This window comes from Heterodontus francisci, chromosome 13 (genome assembly GCF_036365525.1).
Source record: "Heterodontus francisci isolate sHetFra1 chromosome 13, sHetFra1.hap1, whole genome shotgun sequence".
Taxonomy (NCBI): Eukaryota; Metazoa; Chordata; class Chondrichthyes; order Heterodontiformes; family Heterodontidae; genus Heterodontus; species Heterodontus francisci.
Window position 1 is genome coordinate 95,369,588 of NC_090383.1, and position 24,556 is coordinate 95,394,143.

At 41.0% G+C, this 24,556-nt stretch overlaps 1 protein-coding gene across 6 annotated transcripts in view; it reads right to left on the reverse strand.

Annotated features, from left to right (window-relative positions):
- Positions 1 to 24,556, reverse strand: part of ppm1ba (protein phosphatase, Mg2+/Mn2+ dependent, 1Ba) — a 181,373-nt gene that overhangs the window by 5,392 nt on the left and 151,425 nt on the right. For all 6 annotated transcript variants that reach the window (XM_068045216.1, XM_068045213.1, XM_068045214.1 and 3 more), the window contains 2 exons: positions 10,230 to 10,341; positions 4,137 to 4,194 (listed from right to left, as the gene is read on the reverse strand). In XM_068045216.1, the coding sequence (XP_067901317.1) occupies positions 4,137 to 4,194; positions 10,230 to 10,341 (170 nt within the window). The remainder of the gene's footprint in view (positions 1 to 4,136; positions 4,195 to 10,229; positions 10,342 to 24,556) is intronic.

A 24,556-nucleotide genomic window follows, 5' to 3' on the forward strand; every position in this document is an offset into this window, starting at 1 on the left:
TGATACCACAGGTTTACGTAATTAACTCTGCATGCAGTATTTGTTCCGCTCATCAGCGATCTAAATTTAACATTTATATTGTGCTACTGCAAGACTTATAATGCAACCAGACATCAGTAGCCCAATAAAGCAAGGAGAATGAAGAGTCGGAGCTTTTTTTAGGTTAAAAATATACCATTGATATGAAGTTTTAGGATTTATAGCATTCTAGGAAAAAATATTTTAAGCTGTATAATACATGTTACCTATTTTCGAAACTAGTTAGACCCATTTTCCAGAAGTGCTAGAGTGCAAAAAACTACTTCAATATTTATAGTTCAAATTTCAAAGTGGTCTGCACCATCAGATAAGCAGATTACAGACCCACAGGTAATGCCAAATATTCTTTCTTTTTCCATCACCTTTGAAACAGTACTAATGTCTCATGAAAGTTTCACTTTTGTTTGTTAAGAAACAAATCTTTTGAAGTCAGTGGTCATTTAACATAGGCTCCTGTTGTCCAATATATTAGCCTCAAGCCAATGACTAATTGGGAGTCCAGATGTGGCTAATTGCATTTCTGATTAGGAAATGAAAATGAGTAATAGACAATGTCATCCTGGTGGAAACGTGATCTCATGAATCATATTTGTACTCATCTGCAACCTTTTATGCATTTGTTGGTGAAATGGTAAGATGTTAAAAAAAGTGAATGTATTTTGATCATTGTGAGAGTACTTTCCTTCCTTGGTGACTGAATGGTGACAGATGTTTTACTAAATATACACAAAGTACATTTATCTGTAAATTATGCAAGATGTTTTCTAGTGCCTGTGGCTAAAACAATCTCACCACAACACCTGTGGCCAGTCAGCAAGCTCTATTGGACAACATTAACATATGCAAATGATGGGGAAAACACAATACTGAACAAACCTAGCAGACTTTTTGTTATATAAAATTTACATTTTCTGATGAATTCTTATGCCCAGCAAAATGAAGAATGTCAGGAATGGAAACACAAGAGTTTTTCACTTTCGTGGCACCAATGTTAGTATCAAGCATTGCCAAATCAGGTCCAATACATATAGACTAAAGTTACTCAATCATAACAATATGCGTCAACCCTAACTTCAGAAGAACACTTAGATTAGATTAGATTAGAGATACAGCACTGAAACAGGCCCTTCGGCCCACCGAGTCTGTGCCGAACATCAACCACCCATTTATACTAATCCTACACTAATCCCATATTCCTACCAAACATCCCCACCTGTCCCTATATTTCCCTACCACCTACCTATACTAGTGACAATTTATAATGGCCAATTTACCTATCAACCTGCAAGTCTTTTGGCTTGTGGGAGGAAACCGGAGCACCCGGAGAAAACCCACACAGACACAGGGAGAACTTGCAAACTCCACACAGGCAGTACCCGGAATCGAACCCGGGTCCCTGGAGCTGTGAGGCTGCGGTGCTAACCACTGCCACTTACTGCTGCACCATTACGGAATTCTCAATTCTTGCAACAGTTTCTGAATAAGATGACCAGTTCTGTGCATTTTGTTCTAAATTCCAAATAGTTTTGTGCTGAGAAACTACTATTTCTAATAAAGGCTGGTCAACCACATTGCAAATGGAACCTTTACTTAAACATAAAACAGAAACGTACATCCTATAACTTTTTTGCTGAATTTGAATCAAAGGATTGGAAATAATAGAAAAGTGTGCCAACCAGATTTTTATTTTTTAAATCTAATTTCTACAAATTATTTTACCTCTATGGCGCATTTACTTTATACAACTGTGGACCTTAATGACTTCTACTTGTGCTTACTGTACTCTAGATCCAGCTGTCAAGTGCTATCACATCCTAGGCTATGAATGAAGCATGGGTGTTCAACAGTGAACTGAAAAAGATTAATTTTTTTCTACCTCCGCAAAAACAGCTAACTATGGCCCTGAATTTGCTGCCAAAAATAATGGCAAGTTCATGGACTGTGTTATTAATGCGTGAAAAAATTTGTGGCAGATAAGTAATACACTGTATGTGCAAATCGCCACAATGTGCTGGATGATTTGCATCGCTCTATTGTTATCCTTGCAAAAACTAGAGCTTGCCATCAACCTCATCATTAGTGTTAATTGCATCATTTGTGCTATATAAAAAAATAAAGTTGTCAAAGTTAGGGCTGCTATTTCACGGCTTAAGGATTCTATTAATGGGATAATTTGTGATTCCAATAGTCTCCCACTTTGAAATCAGTTAGCAATTAATGATAATTGTTCTGCAAATGTTGAATAAAGCACACAATCAGAATATAAGTTAACTTGAGAATTTAGAAAAGAAAGTAAATCCTTCAGAGAAGAAAATTGCATTAAGGAATACAACTAAATTATAGAACTGTAAAGAAACAGAGAACTCAGATTGGAAAGTACTTTACTGGATGCAGATGTCTCTGACTGACAATATGCAAGCTGTTAACTGGTTGCCAAAGCAAGAAATATTTTTGACTAGCAGAGAGAAAGATAATCAAATTTGACTTGTAGCGAATAACTATAAAATATACAGCTGCCCTGTGTAAGCAGCAGCTGCCTTTCATTCCTGATTTTCATGAATTAAAAAACAAGTTTGAACCCTGGGCAGGAGGCTGTCTTATTCATTTATATGTGTTCTGGTCTATAGGCAAAAAAACTTAGAATTGCACATCTCCCTGCAGATAATTTGGTGATACTTTAACAAACTTCTCATTATATAAAGGAGACCATACTGTCACTTTAGAGTTTTGCTAACTATTCAAATCCTTAAATTCCATTGGTTAAGGAGATAGACTATTGGTCCCTTCATTCACCAAGATCTGAGGTGCTCAGCTGACCTCACTGCAGTTATTAATTCGCATTTACAACAATTTGTAGTGCAAAATTAATCGGAACTGAAAGGTGAGGAAAAAAATTTAAATCTTGGCATTCATGTGAGATATCCCAGTCCAGCAAATTCTGGGTCTACATGTGTATGACACATCAAATAAACTAAAACTCAAGTAATTATACGACAGTTCAAAAGATAGATAGCTTTAGTGCTCAAACTCATTTGATTTTGCCTGAAAATCTAGGACTTTAATGCAACTTGATGCCTCCTAGTATCTTGTAACAAATTCTAAATGAAGCTCAGGTACAATTAAATCAAACGGCCTAAACACTGGGGAAGGTTAATAAACCTTCCTTTCAACACAAGGCAGTTTAGATGTGAGGAAGTTTAAGTAGTCTCACCCTAATTCCTGAAAGAATAGCAGAATTATCCATAATTTGATACCAATCGACAATCTAATTCAGTTAGAACCTGTAGCATGAGAAGTGAAATTAATCAGCACTAATGCAAAAGGTAGCAATCGAAGGTTCAGTTTGGTAAATGTAGGAATAGAAAACAGAGAACTCTGCTCTATATCCAATTTGAAGTATGTTTGCCCCAATAATTTACAAGGCATACAGTGGAACTCTGCTCTATATCCAATTTGAAGTATGTTTGCCCCAATAATTTACAAGGCATACAGTGGAAGCCAGAAATAAAGTGTTCCACTCCTCAGTAGCATTGATCTTGGTGAGCATAATTCATCAAAAAATGAAAGTTTTAAAAAACTATTTAGTTCACTTTGCTTTATATCTTCCACAAGTTTTCAAAGCAACATTGTTATTTTAATAACTTTAAATGTTTTTACTAAGGTAGTTTAATAAATTGAGTACTACATGCTTACTCAAAAAACATTTCTAAAAAAAATCTTATACTCATAAAATGCATTTACAATCATAGTTAGTGCATTGTACAACAGGCTGAATATATGTAAGAAGCTAAGTTGTGCCGTTAGACAAGCCAACTCTAAAATTATACATACACTTAAGTTTTTGATTCAAAATCTATTACAAAACTCTAAAAAGTGGTCAGAGGTTGTTCTGAGTTTTTTTTGCATGACAAGATATTTTCCAGAATAATTAAAAGATCAAATGACACTCTACTACAAGCAAACCTTTTGATTAAGCAGATTTACATAATCCAATGAAAAACAAATATCATAGAGATGATATGTATATTATAATAAAGAATGAATTTTTGAACTTATGCACAGACTGTTCTTGTACTGAACAAGAAAATAAAGCTCACCCCATCATCGTCCCTGTGTGGATTCAGTCTATTATAAACAGCTTCGATCACACTGCGCCTAAAGGGATGAGAAATACAAACAAACGTTTCTCGTTTCAATTACTTGGGAAAAGATGAAGAAATACTTTAACGTGCAACACTGTTACCTTTAATAGAATGTAGTCAAACTTGGATACAAGAGAGAGTCATAGATTACCACCAAAATATATTCCTGTGATATACAGGCCCAGATTTTGCAGTTGTAATGACAGCAAAACTGTAGAGTTCACCATCATGACTCGCTGAAACTGACAGCAACTTCAGACACCCACAAATGCGCAGTTAATCGTGGAAATCCAGAAATTGCTGTCACTGATTCCCTACTCCTCCACAGGTCGAAGTCTTTGCAGATGGAAATGGTCTAGAAATTACTGAATTGGCAATTTTTTACACTACTTTTGTGTTATAAAAACCCTTGAAAAAGCTGTGTTTTGTTTAATGAGGTATAACTGTATTTCTAACAGCATACAAAGTCATAATTATTGCTGAACAATCTCGCTGGCCTTGAAAAACAAATTTTATATTTGTAGAATGTCAAATTTCTCCATTCCATGAAAAAATTCCATAGCTTTTTTAAAAAAAAAATTAATTTTGAAAGAAAATAATTTTATATTTAGTCTTCTAATTTAATCCCATATGTATGTCCCAATCTTTATTTTGATTTCTGCAAAACTATAAAAAGCGAATGATAAAACCAGATTGTTACTTTCTGATTTACTGGCTGAGAGAATTTTTGAATGTGACTGGCTGCTTAGCCTGCTTGATGACATCATTATTGCTGGACGCCAGAGATCCCATATAGCAGGTGCCAGAATGAAATCATCAAGAAAGGTGAAATCCACGCCACAGAGTGAACTAGAGCGTTGTGGGCAGTTTTCTTTGAGGTCAGCGCCAAGCAGCGTTACTTTACCACTGACTGCAAAATCCGGGTCATGAAGTTAATTTTATGGAACTTGGTCAGCTAAAAGCAAATAAATTTTTAGAATTCTTTTTAATAACTTATTTATCTTTCTTGAAGAACCATTTTATTTTGTCTCGCAGCTAAAGATTATTATTCAAGAGAAATAGTTCCAAAATTCTAAGTATTTAGTGGGCTGTTTCACTTATGACTGAACCAGACGGCACAATACAGATAATTGCATGGGAATGGGAGCAGGCTATTCAGTCCCTCAAGCCTATTCAACCAGTTAGATTATGACTGATCTATACTCAACTCCATTTACCTATCTTTGCTCTAAGGTGTCAGACTTGGCTCAGTGTAGCACCCTCGCCTCTGAATCTGAAGGTTGTGGGTTCAGCCCCACTCCAGAGATGAGCACATATATCCAGGATGATGCATCAGTGCAGTACTGAGGGAGTGCTGCACTGTCAGAGGCGCTGTCTTTCAGGTGAGATATCCTCTCAGATAGGCACTATTCAAAGAAAAGCAGCAGACTTTTCCTGGTGTCTTGGCCAATATTTATTCTGCAACCAGCATCACTAATCACGGATCATGTATCCCATTACTGTTTGGGGGACCTTGATGTATGTAAATTGCCTGTTTTTGCCTGTATTATAACAGTGACTACTTCAGAAGGAATTCATTGGTTGCATAGTACTTTGGGACTTCCTGAGATTGTGAAAGGCACTCTCTAAATGGAAGTCCTGTAGCTAACCAACAAAAGTTAACCAAAAGCTGACAACTTAAAGATATAAGCTCATGACAGGTGCAAGCAAGTAGACGCACAGGCTTTGTGACTTAAGCTATTCCCATGCGGGCCCCACCTGCCAAGAATGAGACACATTAATTTCGCCACATGGAAATTAAATTTCAAATTTGGGAAGACGAGAAGGCCTGTGACAAGGGGTTGCCAGGCCCCTGGCTGGATAGACATTTTTGCATATTAACAAACAGTGCTTGGAACAAAGGAGCTATCCCCTGCTTCAATACAATCTACTAACAGACGTGGTCAAACCAGTTAGTCACATGACTAACCTGCTTGGTAGTCTGGATTTTTCTTCCGAATTGTACAGTTTGAACTGAGTTTGCAGAAAGCTGAATGTTCCTTTTCTAAAGATCACCTCCTGTCTGTCTGCTCCCATCTTTTTCTCACAAGCTTCTGAATCCACTGAAAACACATGAACTCCGACAGAGAAAATTCTCCTACAGCAAACAAGGTTTAAGGAGAATAGTGGGTCCCAACGAAAAGCTAGATCTACCTACAATCAAGGACACTACAGGGAGCTTGAAGAACCATAACAACAACTCTTCAGATATTGCCTCAAACTTTTCCACTTTATATTTCTTCTGTTTTCTTTCTGTCTCTATCTGCATGTGTTTATCGCGTATGCATGCTAGCATGGGTGCGTCAACCAAATTAGAATTAGAACATTACAGCGCAGTACAGGCCCTTCAGCCCTCGATGTTGCGCCGACCTGTGAAACCATCTGACCTACACTATTCCATTTTCATCCATATGTCTATCCAATGACCACTTAAATGCCCTTAAAGTTGGCGAGTCTACTACTGCAGCAAGCAGGGCGTTCCACGCCCCTACTACTCTCTGAGTAAAGAAACTACCTCTGACATCTGTCCTATATCTATCACCCTTCAACTTAAAGCTATGTCCCCTCGTGTTTGCCATCACCATCCGAGGAAAAAGACTCTCACTATCCACCCGATCTAACCCTCTGATTACCTTATATGTCTCTATTAAGTCACCTCTCCTCCTTCTCTCCAACGAAAACAACCTCAAGTCCCTCAGCCTTTCCTCGTAAGACCTTCCCTCCATACCAGGCAACATCCTAGTAAATCTCCTCTGCACCCTTTCCATAGCTTCCACATCCTTCCTATAATGCGGTGACCAGAACTGCACGCAATACTCCAGGTGCGGTCTCACCAGAGTTTTGTACAGCTGCATGACCTCGTGGCTCCGAAACTCGATCCCCCTACTAGTTTAAGTTAAATACATTTTAACCTTTCTTCTTGAAACCTAAGAAAGCCCGTTTGTGCTGGTTTCTTTGTCTTATAATTGGAAAGCGGTGAACAAGGATTCATCAAGGGGGAGCAAAAAACACAGTGTGTTTAAAATTAAACCCTGTTACAGTAAGACAAGGTGAAGGCTGAAAGAGAACCCTTGACCTCTTTCTCACCTGGCTGTAACACTATACACAATATTCCTTCATTTGTACTAAAAGTGAAAGTACATAAAGCCTAGGAAGAAACATTTCTATGCCAAAAACATACAATTGATGCTACATTTCTAAGGGGGCCAGGGAGCATACATGCAAATTTTTTGCATTAAAAGTAAGGTGTCCTGTTTTATACTTCAGAATTAATAGATTTGTTTCTTCTAAAAAAAAAAGCCCATCACTTATACAAAAGTTACCTCAAGTCACTCTCCTACATCTATTCTGCCCCTACTTCAAAGAACACGATACCCCATTCAGACCCCACATTTGACCTAGTTAGATAACTGGACTAACCAGGTAAAAATTTGTTTTCATTTAATGCCAAAAATGGTTCACAAACTTCAATGTCACCTTTAAAAGAAACTGCTGCCAAAAAGCAAAACATGTGTATTTTAAAATGTGGGTTTCCACTGAAGCTAACCAAACAGTAAACAAGTGGCTAGTCTTTTTCACCTATCAAGTGTTCTGAATTGGTTTAATTATGGACAGGATAGTCAGGCAGACATCAGTGACACCAATAAGTGGCAAGATAAGTGCCTACCTATATTAGCCATCATGAAATATTCTTCCACCAAATTGATAGGATTACACTTTTAGAAGTAATTAAGAACTGATGATATTACTTTAACTATTAAAAATAGGTTTAACTACTAATCTCTGACAGCAATGCTCAGTAAATTCTTGAAAAAGTTTTCTTTCTCCCTGTAACTATTATCTCTCATCAATCTGCTGGTCATGTACCAACCAAATCTATAGGACATGATGGATAAAATATTGTAATATAATATAATAATTCCAATATTATAAATGCAAAACTTTTCAAAGATAATGGCGCATGCTCATAAGATCCAGGAAATTGCACCAGATTGTGCAGAGTAAAAACAGTGAGCGAGGGATGGCTAGGTAAATCATTTCCCCTAAATTGTTGAACTTCTGTGTTTGCTTTTCTAGGGGTATATGGTTAGGTAGGTTAACAACAATTATTACAGCTGTATCTTACTGAATTTATTTCACTTCTGGAATCATAGAATAGTAAAGCACAAAAGGCAGCCATCTGGCTCATTGCGTCTGCGCCAGCTCTTTTGAAGAGCAACCACTTAGTGAGGGGAATGGAACTCTTTCCCCATATTTCTGCAATTTTTTTCCTCCTTCAAGTATTTATCGAGTTCCCTTTTAAAGGCTACAATTGAATCTGTATCTACCACCCTCAGGCACAGCATCCCATATCTAGCCACTTGTTGCATTAAAAAAAAATCGATTTTCTCATGTCGCCTCTGGTTATTTTGTCAATCACTTCAAATCTGTGTCTCATTATCAACCCTTCTGCCATTGGAAACCATTTTTGTTTATTTACTCTATCTAAACCCATCATGATTTTGAACACCTCTATCAAATTTACTCTTAGCCTTCTCTGCTCTAAGTAGAACAACCCCAGCTTCTCCAGTCTTTCCTCTTATCTGTAACCCCTCACCCTGGAATCCTTATAGTAACTCTCTTCTGCACCCTCCCTAAAGCCTTCTTGTTCTTTTTAAAGTGCAGTGCCCAGAATGGTACACTATACAATTGGGGCTGAGCTGGTGTTTTATAAATGTTTAACAGATCTTTTTGGCTTTTGTACTCTATGCCTCAGTTTATAAAGCCCAGGATCCCATAGGCTTTTTTAACTGCTTTGTTAACCTATCCTGCCAGGTTCAAAGATTTGTACACAAATATGCCCCATTCTCTGCCTTTTTGTGCCCCCTTTAAAATTGCACTATTTAGCATGTATTGGATCTCCTCATTTTTCCTACCAAATTCACTACCTCAGACTTTCTGCATTGAACTTCATCTGCCACATGTGCACCTGATCCATCAGCCTCTGTCCTCTTGAAGTCTATTACTATCTTCCTCAGTGTTTACTACATTTCTAAGTTCCATGTCATCTGCAAATTCTGAAATTGTGCCCTGTACCCCCAGGTCCAAGTCATTAATGTACATTAAAACAGTGGTCATAGTACTAAGCCTTCGTGAACTCCACTGTGTACCTACCTCCGTCCAACAGCAGACATTTACCACAAATCTGTTACCTACCCTTAGCCAATTTTATCAGCATTCTGCTCCTGCCCCTTTTATTACATGGGCTTCAATTTTGCTAACGAGTCTATGTGGTACTCTATCAAATGCCTTTTGAAAGTCCATATACACATCAACTGTGCTGCCTTCATCCACACTTTCTGTTAGCTTATCTAAAAACTTAATCAAGTTAGTCAAATATGATTTTCCCTCAACAAATCTATGCTGGCTGTCTCTTTTATTAGCCCATGTTTGTCCAAGTGACTGTTAAATTTCTCCCAACTAATGTTTCTAAAAACTTCCCCATCCACAGACATTAAACTAAATGGCTTTTAATTGTCAGGTTTATCCTTGCTCTCCTTTTTGAACAAGGGACTAATATTTGCAATACTCCAGTTTTTTGGCACCACCCCTCTAAAGAGGATGGAAGAATTGTGGCCAGCATCTCCACAATTTCTATCCTTATTTCCCTCAGCAACCGAGGATGCATTCCATCTGGACCTGGTGAAAGTACTGCCAGCCTTCCGAGTAACTCTTTCTTAGTCGCTTTATTTAATCTCATCCAGTATCCCGGCAACCTCCTTGTTTACCATACCTTTGGCTCAAATGCATTTAGAGAGTGATTTGTTGTCCTATAATATGATTGGGAAGAAGCTATTTTTGGTGAGTGATGATTGAGAAAAAAATTTGCATTGGAGAGTAGTTTTGTCCAATAGGATGGGTTTTTTTTTTGCTCGTTTTACCAATTAGAGCTGAAAAACAGAATAATAAAGACACCATATTTACAAAGTTTATGATGGCCATTTAAGATGCAAGATTTTTTATACTCACTTGCTTGCAAGCCCTCCTCCTGGGGGTAGATTAGGGATGTTCTCCATAGAAAGGGTACGCATCACATGAACCAAATCAGGCATCCCTTCTTCACTGGGTTTCAGCATGATTTCTAGTATTGATAATTAAAAGTAAGACACATTTAATCAAAGGTGCCTTTAAGCTACAAAATTGCCAGAATGCTTTGTGTAGCTGCCAACAAAATTAAAAACATTGATATGATCTGCATTGTATAACCTGTAAACTCAAAAAAAAAACTGGATATCCCAAGTGAGATACATCAACATATATGAAAAATGGCCCAAACATTCTTTGGCCAACGGCACGCATTTGTGCAGAATTAGTATTGTACTTACTTTGGCTGAAACAATGGTTCAGCTACATCAGGTGTAAGTGTCAGCATTCTCACCTCGAATCATAAGGCTGTGGGTCAAAATCCCACTCTAGGGGCTGATACTTCAGTGCAGTACATTATCAGAGCTGCCGAGCTTCAAATTAAATATTAAAGCTTATGGCTTCTTGTTCTGTTAAAGAGCTCATGACATAGTTGGGAGAGGAGCAGGGAGTTCTCCCAGAGTCCTGGCCAACATTCTTCCCTCAAGCAACACCACTAAAACAGATTGGTCATTCATCTGATTGATCTATCTGTAGGATCTCAGCATGTACAAATTCACTGCCATATTTACCGAGGTAACACTGACTGAACTTCAAAATTAATTTGCACTTTGAAACATTTAATAACATAGGAAATAGGAGGAGTAGTAGACCAGACAGCCCTTCAAGGCCACTCCACCATTCAATATGATCATGGATGATTATCTGCCTCAACTTCACTTTCCTGCCCGCCTTCCATATCCTTCAATTTCCTAAGACACCAAAAAGCTGTCCAAATCAGCCTTAAATATACTCAATGGTGGAGCAGCGACAACCCCCTGGGATAGACAATTCCAAAGTTTCACAACTTTGAGTGAAGAAATTTCTCCTTATCTCAATCCTAAATGAGTCCCTTACCCTGAGGTTGTGCCCCTATGTTCAGGATTCCCCAGCCAGGGCAAACAATCTCCGTGTCTACCCTATCAAGCCCCTTCTGAATCTTGTATGTTTCAATGAGATCACCTCTAATTTTTCTAAACTCTAGAGAGTACTGGCCCTGTTTACTCAGCCTCTCATCACAGGACAGACAACCCTCTCATCCCAGGATCCAATCCAGTGAACCTTCGCTCTATCACCTCCAATGCAAGAATATCCTTCTTGTGCACAGTACTTCAGGTATGGTCTCACTAAACCCCACACAACAGTAGCAAGACTTCCTTATTCTTGTACTCCAATCCCCTTGCAATAATGGCCAGAGATGTGATAAAACAGTGTATTTGAAACTAGCACTTGTTGAAACAACATGTAAGAGCATCTAATTTTCAACACCACATCTAAAAGGAAGACTGAAGCAGTTTGCATCAAAATAAAACTTTGGTAAGGCTGATCTTATAATAGGGGTGCAATGGCAACTTGCCCATACATTAGCATATGAAGTAGAAATGAAGTTCGCTGATTTAAGTACTTGTTTAACATTTTTAGCACAGATTAGCCCATGTACTGAGGTAGGTTTAAGGGGTATCCTCCTCAGAAATATGCTGTTCGGTCTACATGAGAAAAGGTAATAAGATTTGTATGTTCAATTTGTGACTTCGTGGAAGCATGAGTTTAATTATATAATCTACACAGATTTCACATACCAGGAAAAAAAGTAGCACACATGCAGAAACCATTTTTTAAAAATCTAAGAAACCCATTCTCAAAGGCTTCAAAGATGATCATGAATTTTTGGGACAAACCATGCAAAAGACAGATAGCAAAGCCCTAACCTAAGTTACCTAATTTTGAAATCTTGAACGACGCCTTCACACAATAGCATAAACCTATGAAACCAGCTGAGCCAAAAAAAAACAACACAGGTCACTTGAGCCCATAACAAGACCACTTCCCTAGATTTTCCAGTTGTACCACATGGGGAGAAACATGCCTGAGCATCACATACCAGGTGACTTGAAAAAAAAACATTTCTTGGGGGGAGGGTGGGGGGGGCGGTGGGATGTGTTGTGGGAGGAGAAAGGAACAATTATCAGGACGATCAGACTAATCTCAGCCAAAACAGAAAGAGAGTCTACATGGACTGATCACTTTTAACAGTTGAACACGTCTTTTTACATCTCTTCCATCCTCTCTCGGCACAAGTTCACTCATCATGCTTGCTTCAAATGGCACAGTCTACCTTTATTTCGGGTGAACCATAACATGATCTGAGCAATTTACCTCGGCTCAATGCAAGAACCAACGTGCCACTTAAGATCAACAGCTCTGATAACAGGAATAATTTTATTATTGCTCTATTAAAATACAAAGTTTCAAAAACTTTTGTACTCCCATTTTCCCTATTCTCATTCTTATATTTTTTACTATTTTAACATTACTTTTAATATTTCCTAAACAGAAAAAAATTAAATTACTGTACTCGTTTCTTCTCATCTCTAATACCCTACTGCCATTTGAGAACCGTGATTTACATCAGAGAAATGGGTTGGTTTGACTGAAAACTGCCACAAGTTTGTCAGCCAACTGAATACCACAATACCCACTCTTTTCGCTAGCCATTATTAGACAAATCAAACATCTCCTGGTTTCTCCAAAAACTGTGTGTGTTCAATATAACTTTTTGTCTGTGGTGCTGCAAGGGTCAAATCATATTGAGAAAACTGAATGATGAGCCTTAAGCAAAAGAAATGTAGAAACACAACAGTAATTTGGTTGACATTACAAGTACTTAACAGCATCAAATGAACCAAAGTTCAAATTACATACTGATCTGTGACAGCAATAATAGGACTTTAATTTGTCCTTTCATTTTTATCACACCAACTTTGTGCTATGTTGTTTACACGATTAGGGTCAGGAACTTCACTGAACAAACCAAAGGTGAAAAGTTCGTTGCAATGATTCTGGAAATTTACTTTATTTAAGCTTTTTCTGACACATTACACAGGATATTCCAGCAACATCTGCTTACTGCTGACAATGTTTTCTGTAAGGGCACTGTCTGAATGTGAGTGATGAGGGAATCCTGCCACACATGCTGTGCCAAAAGGCTTCATGCCAGCTGCATACTCCAGATGACCTTACAGCAATGTTAACAAGCACAAAGTACCTCATGTTTTAATAAAACCAGGAAATACTGTGTATCTGCGATCCACAACATCCAAACAATCAGTTAAATATTCTTAGTCAATGTTTACACAATTCCCTAAACTATGCCACCAAGAATTCTTTGGATGAGAAAAATTACTTACCTTTGAAGACCTCCACAAACTCTGTAACATAGTCTCATGCAGTGAATAAACAAATCAATCACAAAAGTACTAAGTATCATGTAGGAGGCCAAGATATCAATCACAAATTACAACAGAAAATTACCCTTAATTTCAGTTTTACTGGCAAGATATACAGCAGTGTTTCAGTGACATTATACTAGCCTACATGTAAGCAAAGCTTTTTATCTCAACCCCTGCTAGATTAATTCCAAGTATCGAACCTCAAAATACTCATGGCCAAAGGAGTTAACAATTTAGGGCCACAGAAAACAAAAGAAAACTGATGAAGTGCTCTGAAGGACACAGTGAAAATACATTTTTTTTTTAAAGTTGTTTCTGTAACTAGTTTCATTCGACAGTTTTTTGTTCCCTTTTATGCTAGCCACTACAGTTTGACAGCAATGACTATAAATATAAATATTACAATAATGCAATCCAATATGATGTTTTGTGAAATCTAACATCAACATCCAGAAGCAGAGGTGAATTTTCAATTTTGTTGATGGCATCCAGGTCTACCTCCTTCACAAATCCAACTGCCTAACCCACAAAGGCAAAATTTCCTCCAGCTAAATGTTGGCAGAGCCAAAGCCATTCCTAATGGCGCTCACCAGCACCTACATGCCTCTGGCTTTGATAACATCAATCCCTCCCCCGAGCCACTAACTCAGACAGAGTCAGGCAATGCAGAAGCCTGGAGTACTACACAACACCAAGAACCACTTACTCCCTCACCTCCAATATTGCACTCTTCCATTCCGACGACCAAGACCCCGCTCTATACACCTTTATCACCTGCAGGCTCAATTTCTCCAACACTCTTAGCCTACCCTCCAAAAATTTCAACTCATTCAAAACACTAGCATCAGTATCTGACCAAAGACCCACACCCTCATCACCTCTAACTTTTCAAGGTAGACCATGCACCACAGAATTTACTTCAAAATTACCAGCCATGCTTTTAACCCCCTCCATGGTCTTAATGTGCCATTTTTCAGTGATCATCTCTTGCATACATTTATTTATTGATACAGCAGTGAAACAGGCCCTTCGGCCCACCGAGTCTGTGCCGACCATCAACCACCCATTTATACTAATCCTACTTTAATCCCATTACCCTCCAGCCAACGGAAAAGCCCCTAGAAAGGACGGCATTACTCCTGAAATCAAGAGTGCCAAGCCTGCTATACTTTCAGCACTGTACGAACTGCTTTGCCTGTGCTGGGACGAGGGAGCAGTACCACAGGACATGCGCATTTCACTGCTGTATCATCACCCTCTATAAGAACAAGGGTGACGGCGGTGACTGCAACAACTACTGTGGAATCTCCCTGCTCAGCATAGTGGGGAAAGTCTTCGTTCGAGTCACTTTAAACAGGCTCCAGAAGCTGGCTGAGCATGTCTACCCTGAGGCAGTGTGGCTTTCGAGCAGAGAGATCCACCATTGACATGCTGTTCTCCCTTCGCCAGCTAGAGGAGAAATGCCCCTCTACGTTGCTTTCATAGATCTCACCAAAGCCTTTGACCTCGTCAGCACACGTGGTCTCTTCAGACTACTAGAAAAGATTGGATGCCCACCAAAGCTACTAAGTATCATCACTTCATTCCATGACAATATGAAAGGCACAATTCAGCATAGCGGCGCCTCATCAGACCCCTTTCCTATCCTGAGTGGCGTGAAACAAGGCTGTGTTCTCGCACCTACACTGTTTGGGATCTTCTTCTCCCTGCTGCTTTCACATGCGTAAAAGTCTTCAGAAGAAAGAATTTTCTTCCACACAAGATCAGGTGGCAGATTGTTCAACCTTGCCCGTCTAAGAGCGAAGACCAAAGTACAGAAAGTCCTCATCAGGGAACTCCTCTTTGCTGACGATGCTGCATTAACATCTCACACTGAAGAGTGTCTGCAGAGACTCATCGACAGGATTGCGGCTGCCTGCACCGAATTTGGCCTACGAATTTCAGCCTCAAGAAAACGATCATGGGACAGGACGCCAGAAATGCCCCATCCATAAATATCGGCAACCACACTCTGGAAGTGGTTCAAGAGTTCACCTACCTAGGCTCAACTATCACCAGTAACCTGTCTCTCAATGCAGAATTCAACAAGCGCATGGGGAAAGCTTCCTCTGCTATGTCCAGACTGGCCAAGAGAGTGTGGCAAAATGGCGCACTGACACGGAACACAAAAGTCCGAGTGTATCAAGCCTGTGTCCTCAGTACCTTGCTCTACGGCAGCGAGGCTTGGACAACGTACGTCAGCCAAGAGCGACGTCTCAATTCATTCCATCTTCGCTGCCTCCGGAGAATCCTTGGCATCAGGTGGCAGGACCCTATCTCCAACACAGAAGTCCTCGAGGCGGCCAACATCCCCAGCATATACACCCTACAGAGCCAGTGGCGCCTCAGATGGCTTGGCCATGTGAGCCGCATGGAAGATGGCAGGATCCCCAAGGACACATTGTACAGCGGGGTCGTCGCTGGTATCAGACCCACCGGCCGTCCTTGTCTCCGCTTTAAAGACGTCTGCAAACGCAACATGAAGTCATGAGACATTGATCACAAGTCGTGGAAGTCAGTTGCCAGCGATCGCCAGAGCTGGCGGGCAACCATAAAGGCGGGGCTGAAGCGTGGCGAGTCGAAGAGACTTAGCAGTTAGCAGGAAAAAAGACAGAAGCGCAAGGAGAGAGCCAACTGTGTAACAGCCCCGACAACCAATTTTATCTGCAGCACCTGTGGAAGAGTCTGTCACTCTAGAATTGGCCTTTATAGCCACTCCAGGCGCTGCTTCACAAACCAGTGACCACCTCCAGGCGCTTACCCATTGTCTCTCGAGACAAGGAGGCCAAAGAACATTAATCTCATTACCCTCTCACAGCCCTACCTTCCCTCAATTCCCCCACCACCTACCTATACTACAGGCAATTTATAATGGCCAATTTACCTATCAACCGGCAAGTCTTTCTTTGGCTGTGGGAGGAAACCGGAGAACCCGGCGAAAACCCACGCGGTCACAGGGAGAACCCAGAATCGAACCCGGGTTGCTGGAGCTGTGAAGCTGCGGTGCTAACCACTGCGCCGCCCTCCTGCGTATATGCTTTATTCCTCTTTCTTACCTGCACCTAGTCTCCAATTGGTGGCCACTCATTCAGCCTCGACACCCCTGCTCTCATGAATTCCCTGCAAGGTTACTTTTGCCTGGCCAACTTCCTATTTTTAAAATATATCCTCAAAACCATTTTCAACGATTGCGCATTTGATTTTACCTCCCCTTATCTATTTTCCCCTTTCTCTACTGCTCAGTAGCCACTTCTATGTCAAACAGATTTGAGAGTTGAACACGTGGTGTGGGAAGAAGGGGTTTTGATTCATGCAGTACTGCAGAAAGAGGGAGCTGTTCCGTTGCGATGGGCTCCACTTAAACTGGACTAAGGTCAGTACCCTGGCGAATCATATAATTCGGGCTGCTTTGAACTTTAAACTAAAAAGTGGGTGGAGAAGGGAGATTTCGAAATCTAAAGAAAAAAGTCAAAGCGATAGAGCACTGAAGTGACTTGGGTGAAGTCGAGTAGAGTGGGGCAGGAAGGGAAAGAGGCCAGGATTTTGTCTTGGTGACGAAGGCCTTGACCACCGGCAGAAGCATCGGCGAGAGCCCCCCGTCGCCTCCTCTGGGGAAGGCCCGCCAAATGAAGTGCCAATTAGGCACTTAAGTGGACAGCAGATCAAGGACCCCGGCGACTCACACAGGTTTGTTTGGCGTGCTCCCCTTGTGGCGACAGGTCCACCCACTGCTGGTATAATTCCAGGGGATGAAGCCCTTAATTGGACTTAATTCGGGTGGAGACATGAAAGTGGTGGGGTCCCCATGCCACCATCCCACCCAATTATATGCTCTCCCCACCTCCAAACCCAATGCAGGGGAGAGCATAAAATTCCCCCCAGAGAGTTTAATGGTAATGGTGCATCAGTGAATAAGATCGATGCAAAGAATAGTAGTTAAAAAATTAAAGGCTCTTTATCTGACTGCGCGGAGCATTCACAAGTTAGATGAACAAGTGGCACAGAGATAAATGGTTTAGATTTAATCGCCATTACAGAGAGACAGTTACAAGGTGACCAAGGTTGGGGAATAAATATTCTTGGGTGCAAACATTTCAAAAAGACAGGCAGAATGGAAAAAGTGAAGTAGGGATAAATGTGGCATTTTCAAGTTGACAGGCTGTAACTAGTGGAGTGCTGCAAGGATCAGTGCCGGGGCCTCAGCTACTTACAATCTGAATGACTGAGATGAAGAGACAGAGAGTAATATATCTAAGTTTGCTGACGAAACAAAGTCAGGTGGGAATGTACGCTGTGAGAAGGACACAGGCTGCAAAGAGATATAGACAGTTTAAGTAAGTTGGCAACAAGGTGACAGATGAAGTATAATGTGGGGTAACATGAAGTTATTCACTTTGGTACTAAGAACAGAAAAGCAGAATTTTTTTTTTTAAAAAGGTGTGAAACTTCTAAATGTTGCTGTTCAGAGAGACTTGGGTGCACTCATACAAAGAACACAGAATGTTAGCATGCAGGTCAGCAAGCAATTAGGAAGGCAAATGGCACGTCGGCCTTTATTGCAAGGGGATTGCAGTACAAGAAAAAGCAAGTCTTGCTACAGTTTTGTATGGGGCTTTGGTGAGACTGGGGAGAAATTTAGCACAGCAGAATAGTTGAGAAGAAATTTACAATGCTGAGACCTAGTGGCTGAAGGTTCTATCCAATAGTTGAATGAAGGGTAGGGGAAGTGGAGGGAAGGAGAGAAGGAAAAATAGATCAGAGGCAGAAAATGCAGTGTAAATTCAGAGACAAAGGTTTGGAAACCATTTAAAAGAAAAGGAAATCTGTGTTATGTTGGCCAGCCTAGCTAAATGCTGACCAAGAGTAATCGTACAAACTCCAACAATAATAGAACCATCAAATGGGTAAAGCAAAGCTGGAATCCATTCAGCTTGTCGTGTCTGTGTTGGCTCTTTGAAAAAACAACTCACCAAGTCCCGCACCCCCGCCTTTTCCCCGTAGTCCTACAAATTTTTTCTCTTCATATAATTATCCAATTCTCTTTTGAAGGCCTCAGTTGAATCTGCCTCCACCGCACTCTCAGGGGGTGCATTCCAGATCCTAACCACTCGCTGCATAAAAAAGTTTTTCCAATCACCTTAAATCAGTATCCTCTGGTTCTCTATCCTTCTGCCGCCAACTGGAACAATTTCTCCCTCTCTACTCTGTCCAGATCCCTCATGATCTGGAACACCTCTATAAATTATTTTCTTAATCTTGTCTAGGAAGAACAACCCCAACTTCTCCAATTATCCACATAACTGAAGTCTCTCATTCCTGGAACCATTCTTGTGAATCTTTTCTGCACTCCCTCTAATGCCTTCATATCCTTCCTAAAGTATGGTGCTCAGAACTGGACACAACACTCCAGTTGAGGCTGAATCAGTGTTTCATACATGTTTATCATAACTTACTTGCTTTTGTATTCTATGCCCCTACTTAGAGCCCAGGATCCCATTTGCTTTATTAACCTGCCCAGCAACCTTCGACGATTTGTGCACATATACCCCTAGGTCCCTCTGCTCCTGCACCCCTTTTAGAGTTGTACGCTTTGTTATTGTCACTCCATGTTTTTCCAACCAAAATGAATCATCCCACACTTCTCTGCATTAAATTTCATCTGCCACTTGTCTGCCCATTCCACCACCCTGCTGAAGTTGATCACTATCCTCCTCAGTTCACAATACTTCCAAGTTTTGCATCATCTGCAAATTTTGAAATTCTGCCCAAAAGTCTAGGTCATTAATCTATATTAAGGAAAGCAGAGGTCCAACGCCGACCCCTGGGGAACCTTCCTCCAGTCCAAAAAACAACCGTTCACCACTATTCTGTTTCCTGTCACTCAGACAATGTTTTATCCATGTGGCTACTGTCCCTTATATTCCATGGGCTTTAACTCTGCTGACAAGGCTGTTATGTGGCACTTTATCAAATGCTTTTTGGAAGTCCATGTATACCACATCAACCTTTTCTCTTACCTCATCAAAAAACACAAGCAATTTAGTTAAATAAAATGTTATCAACAAATTCATACGGCTTTCCTTAATTAATCTAAATTTCTTCAGTGGCTATTAATTTTATTCCAAATTATCATTTCTAAAACCTTTCCCTGTAGTTGCTGGGCTCATCCTTATGCTCTTTTTTTGAACAAGAAGGTGTAACATTTACAATTCTTCATCCTCTGGCACCACCCTTACTTCCATCAACCACCCACAGACCAGCTTGTATAGTAGTGTTCAAAACCAAGCCTTACTACTCCTTAGTTGAAGTCAACTGATGGATTGCAGATGGGCACCAATTTTTGTCAGAGACACATCTGTTACCACTGTCAATTGTGATGAAAGCCATTGCTTGAATTACTCTGATATGTCGTCTTCCAGTGGCCACCATGTGAGGTCCATAGCTGACCGAATCCATTAAAACGATGAGATTATTGAGCATGGGGGAACACCACTAGCTGAGCAGGTGTAGGTTAAAAGGATGGGTATAAAGCTAGAAATAAAAACAAGAAACGCTGGAAATACTCAGCAGGTCTGGCAGCATCTGTGAAGAGAGAAGCAGTGTTAACGTTCCAGGTCAGTGACCCTTCTTCAGAACTGGCAGATATAAGAAATGTAAAAGATTTTAAGCAAGTAAAGTGGTGGTGCGGCAAGAGATAATAAAAGAGGTGTTGACAGGACAAGCTCACAGAATAGCTGACCAGAAGGTCATGGAGCAAAGGCAAACAATATGTTAATGTTGTGCTGAAAGACAAAGCATTAGTACAGGTAGGGTGTTAATGGACTGAAAACTGAACAGCCACAAGCACAAAAATGAAAAAAAAACAGTGGGTAGGCACAGTAGAAACAAACTGAACAAACTAAAATAAAATAAAATAAACACAAAAAAAATAAGAAAAAATAACTAAAGATAAGAGTAAAATGGGGGGCTCGTCATGCTCTGAAATTATTGAACTCAATGTTCAGTCCGGCAGGCTGTAGTGTGTCTAATCGGTAAATGAGAAGCTGTTCCTCGAGCTTGCACTGATGTTCACTGGAACACTGCAGCAATCCCAGGACAGAGATGTGAGCATGAGAGCAGGGGGGTGTGTTGAAATGCCCAGAAACCGGAAGCTCGGGGTCACGCTTTCGGACTGAGCGGAGGTGTTCCGCAAAGTGATCACCCAGTCTGCGTTTGGTCTCCCCAATGTAGAGAAGACCACATTGTGAGCAGTGAACACAGTAACTACATTGAAAGTACAAGTAAATTGCTGCTTCACCTGAAAGGAGTGTTTGGTGTCTTGGATAGTGAGGAGAGAGGAGGTAAATGGGCAGGTATTCCACCTCCTGCGATTGCAGGGGAAGGTGCCGTGGGAAGGGGAAGAGGTAGTGGGGTTAATGCAGGAATGGACCAGGGTATCATGGATGGGAACTATCCCTTCGGAATGCTGATCGGGGAGGGGAGGGGAAGATGCCTTTGGTAGTGGCATCACGCTGGATGTGGCGGAAATGGTGAAGGATGATCCTTTGGATATGAAGGCTGATGGGGTGGAAAGTGAGGACAAGGGCAACCCTGTCTTGGTTCTGGGAGGAAGGAAAAGGGGCGAGGGCAGAGGTGCAGGAAATGGGCCGGACACGGTTGAGGACCCCGTCAACCCTGATAAAAAGTTAGACCGTGGGAACTATAAAGATGGCTTTTGCCATGACGCCCAATTTTATTGGAATTCTTCCAATAAGAGGGATATTCTGGTACAGCCAGAAGTCCAATTATGTAGGAAGAAAAAGAGCTGCGGTCCTGCAATCAGAGTTTCAGGAGCTCGATAGGAAACTGAAGAGAAGGATCTCAAAAGGTAACAATCGCTGGATTACTCCCAACGCCGTGTGCTAGTGAGTATACGAATAGGAGGAGGGACCAGTTTTGGGGCAGGAGGGACCTGTTGAACGTGATTGACCTGCACTTTAACAGAGCTATGACTAGTGTCCTCGCAGAAAAGTTAACTACTTCTGTGGAAGCTTTAAATGAATTTGGCAGGGGGATAGGCACCAGGATGAAATATTAGAGGAGAGAAACAAGATGCACAAGGTACTAGGAGAGACGACTAGCACTGGCAAAAAGAATACTTCAGAAAAAGGAGGGATCAAAGAGGGAGCAAATGTGAGGCAGTCCAAGATGTGCATAAACATACACTGTGGTAGATAAGGTTGGTGAGCTGCAGGCACAAGTCTATGATATAGTGGCAACACAAACCTGACTCAAAAGAGGGGAGGATTTGGAACTTAACATTCCCGACGACAAAGTATTCAGGAAAGATTGGGAAGGAAAAAAGGGTGGATAGGCAATATTGATAAAAGAAACTGCTGGGAGATGACGAGGTTGACAAGTCAAAGACAGAGCAAAGACAAAACCTATTTGGTTATAATTAAGCAACAATGGAGGGCTGTTTTGCTACTAGATTTATACTATAAACTATCAGATAGCAATTAGTGGCTAGCACAAAAGGGAACCAAAAATTCTTTTATAATTGTAAAAATATAGTCAAAAGAAGGCCAATTAGGAACAAAAAAAGGAGTTATTCTTTGAAAGAGGCAGTACAAGCCGAGAAGGCTGTTAAAAAAACATGCATGATCCTTGGCTTCATTAATAAAGCAACAGAGTACAAAAGCAAGGAAGTTACGGTAAACCTTTATGAAATGCTGGTTAGGCCTCAGCTGGAACTTTGTGTTCAACTATTGGCACCACAGTTTAGGAAGCATGTCAAAACCTTGGAAACGATGCAGAAGAGATTTCCTCGGATGGTACCAGTGATGACTGATGGGTGCTGATGAGCATTGCACACTGCAAGACATTGCAAGACTTATTTAAAATACCATGAGTTGGTCATTGATACCCTTGGGAAGTGAGTCAAACTTGCGTGTAATTCAAATCAAATGACAAAGCCCAAACCTGACTGTCGAGGCTGGTCCTTGGACTTGCCAATCCAGTAGAATGTGTCCCTTGCGCCAACTTCCTCCAGATGAGACCCCTCTGCAAACCTTATTTTACGTACAGCGGTTATGTCAATATTGTACCTGCCCAGTGCTCTGGCTACGAGGGCTGTTCTTTGCTCTGATCTTGTATTACTGTCTAAAAGTGTTCGAACATTTCATGAGCAGAGTGTCATCTGATAGTTAATTGTCCTTTGAATTTGAGTTTTCTTTATGTTTCAACAGCAGTGATTAGTGACCAGTCAGGAGGAGTGACCTGGCAGGTGCTGTTTAGGGTTCTTTTCTTCCCCTTCCCCAGATTGGGAACAGCACTGCTGTACCTAAAAAGATCTGCCGCCTTAGGAGGATACGAGCTCCACATCTGCCCCAATCTGTGGAGAATGACCATCGCCCTGAGGCCACCTATGTGCAGGGTTATGACTGAAGACTGCCAACAGCATCTTCTACTGTCCCCATCGCCACAGGGCATGGTAGTCTGAATGTTCGTTGATGTGATTGCTTAACAACCTGTATATTTAAGTGGGTGAAGTTTGTATAGAGCAACTCCCACTCTCTCGTCCAATGCAGCTAATGCTGCACTGGTGCATATGTGCCACAAGCACAGCAGATGAAAGGATGCAAGTTTTAATTTTGAAGTTGTCCTTCTCCTAGATGAGATGCTAAGTAAGCTAGAGAGACTCACCTGCCCTTTCTACATCACCATCCAGTCTGTTGGCACTGTCTGTGTTCTTGCACACTTTCAGCTGATGAAGACTTTACTATTTGACCCAAAGCAGGGGGCTTTAAAATCAGGAGTTTTCTTTCCCCTACGTAGGCTACCAATCAAGGCTGATGAGCCCCACCTGCCCGGAGTTATCTGTTTTGAAGCACCATATACCCACCCTCAAACCTCTGCCCACAGTTCTAAACAGGGATCGGCATGGGAAACGGGCAGTAGGAGTTTGATTAGAAGAGGCCATTTGAGATGCGGACCAGATTAGACTTTTTGTGGATGAAGAGCATTTCAACTCTCTTCACCATCCCGGTTCTTCCCAATGCTTTCATCCAACAATGACACACACATAAGATGTCAAAGAAGCATTCTACAATGATCTCAACAGATCGTCAGAGGAGTACCACACCAGAACAAACCCATCATCCTTGGTGATTTCAATGCCCATGTTGGTACAGACTGTAATACATGGAGGTGAGTACTGGAACACCATGGCTTGGAAGAGTAAACTCCAACAGCCAGCTTCTTCTCTCTAAGTGCAGCAAGTTTGACCATCACAAGCATAATCTTCCAACAAGCTTATAAATTGAAAACAATGTGGATGTATCTGTTACCCTTGGAAGGAGCCGTGATAAAATAAACAATGAACTGGAGGAATTATGAAATAAAAGTCAACTGTTGAACTGAACCACAAGAAAATGGGGACATTTGTACCACAGACAAAATGGAGTAGAGCTCGTGTGACCCCTCCTGTACTGTCAATAAACACATCCGTCTGTTGAGGATGAAACTCGTCAACCTTGTCTGAATTAGCTCTGGGGAGAACTCACTGAAACTGAAAGGAACCCATGACATGTTGACTCCTATCTACAGGAATAAACTAACAAAGGTTCCGTGGACAGACTGACTCCATAGCCCAAACCAAGACGAATAGGTGTGAAGTAGCAACATTCTAACAGAATGGTCCCCATCCAGACACCAACAAATAGCACTGATTTCCATATCCTGGACCACTGTGTGGTCACACCAGGGGAGAGGGCCCTTGGTCACTTGACAGAGACTCAAATGTGATGGAGTTTTACCTTAAAAGGTAGCTCCTGGGAGAGAAAGAGATCAACCAAAGACCACAGAAAGCCAGTTCCAGCCAGAAGCTGAGAACTATGGTCCAGCTAAGCAAAAGAACCCTGCTGA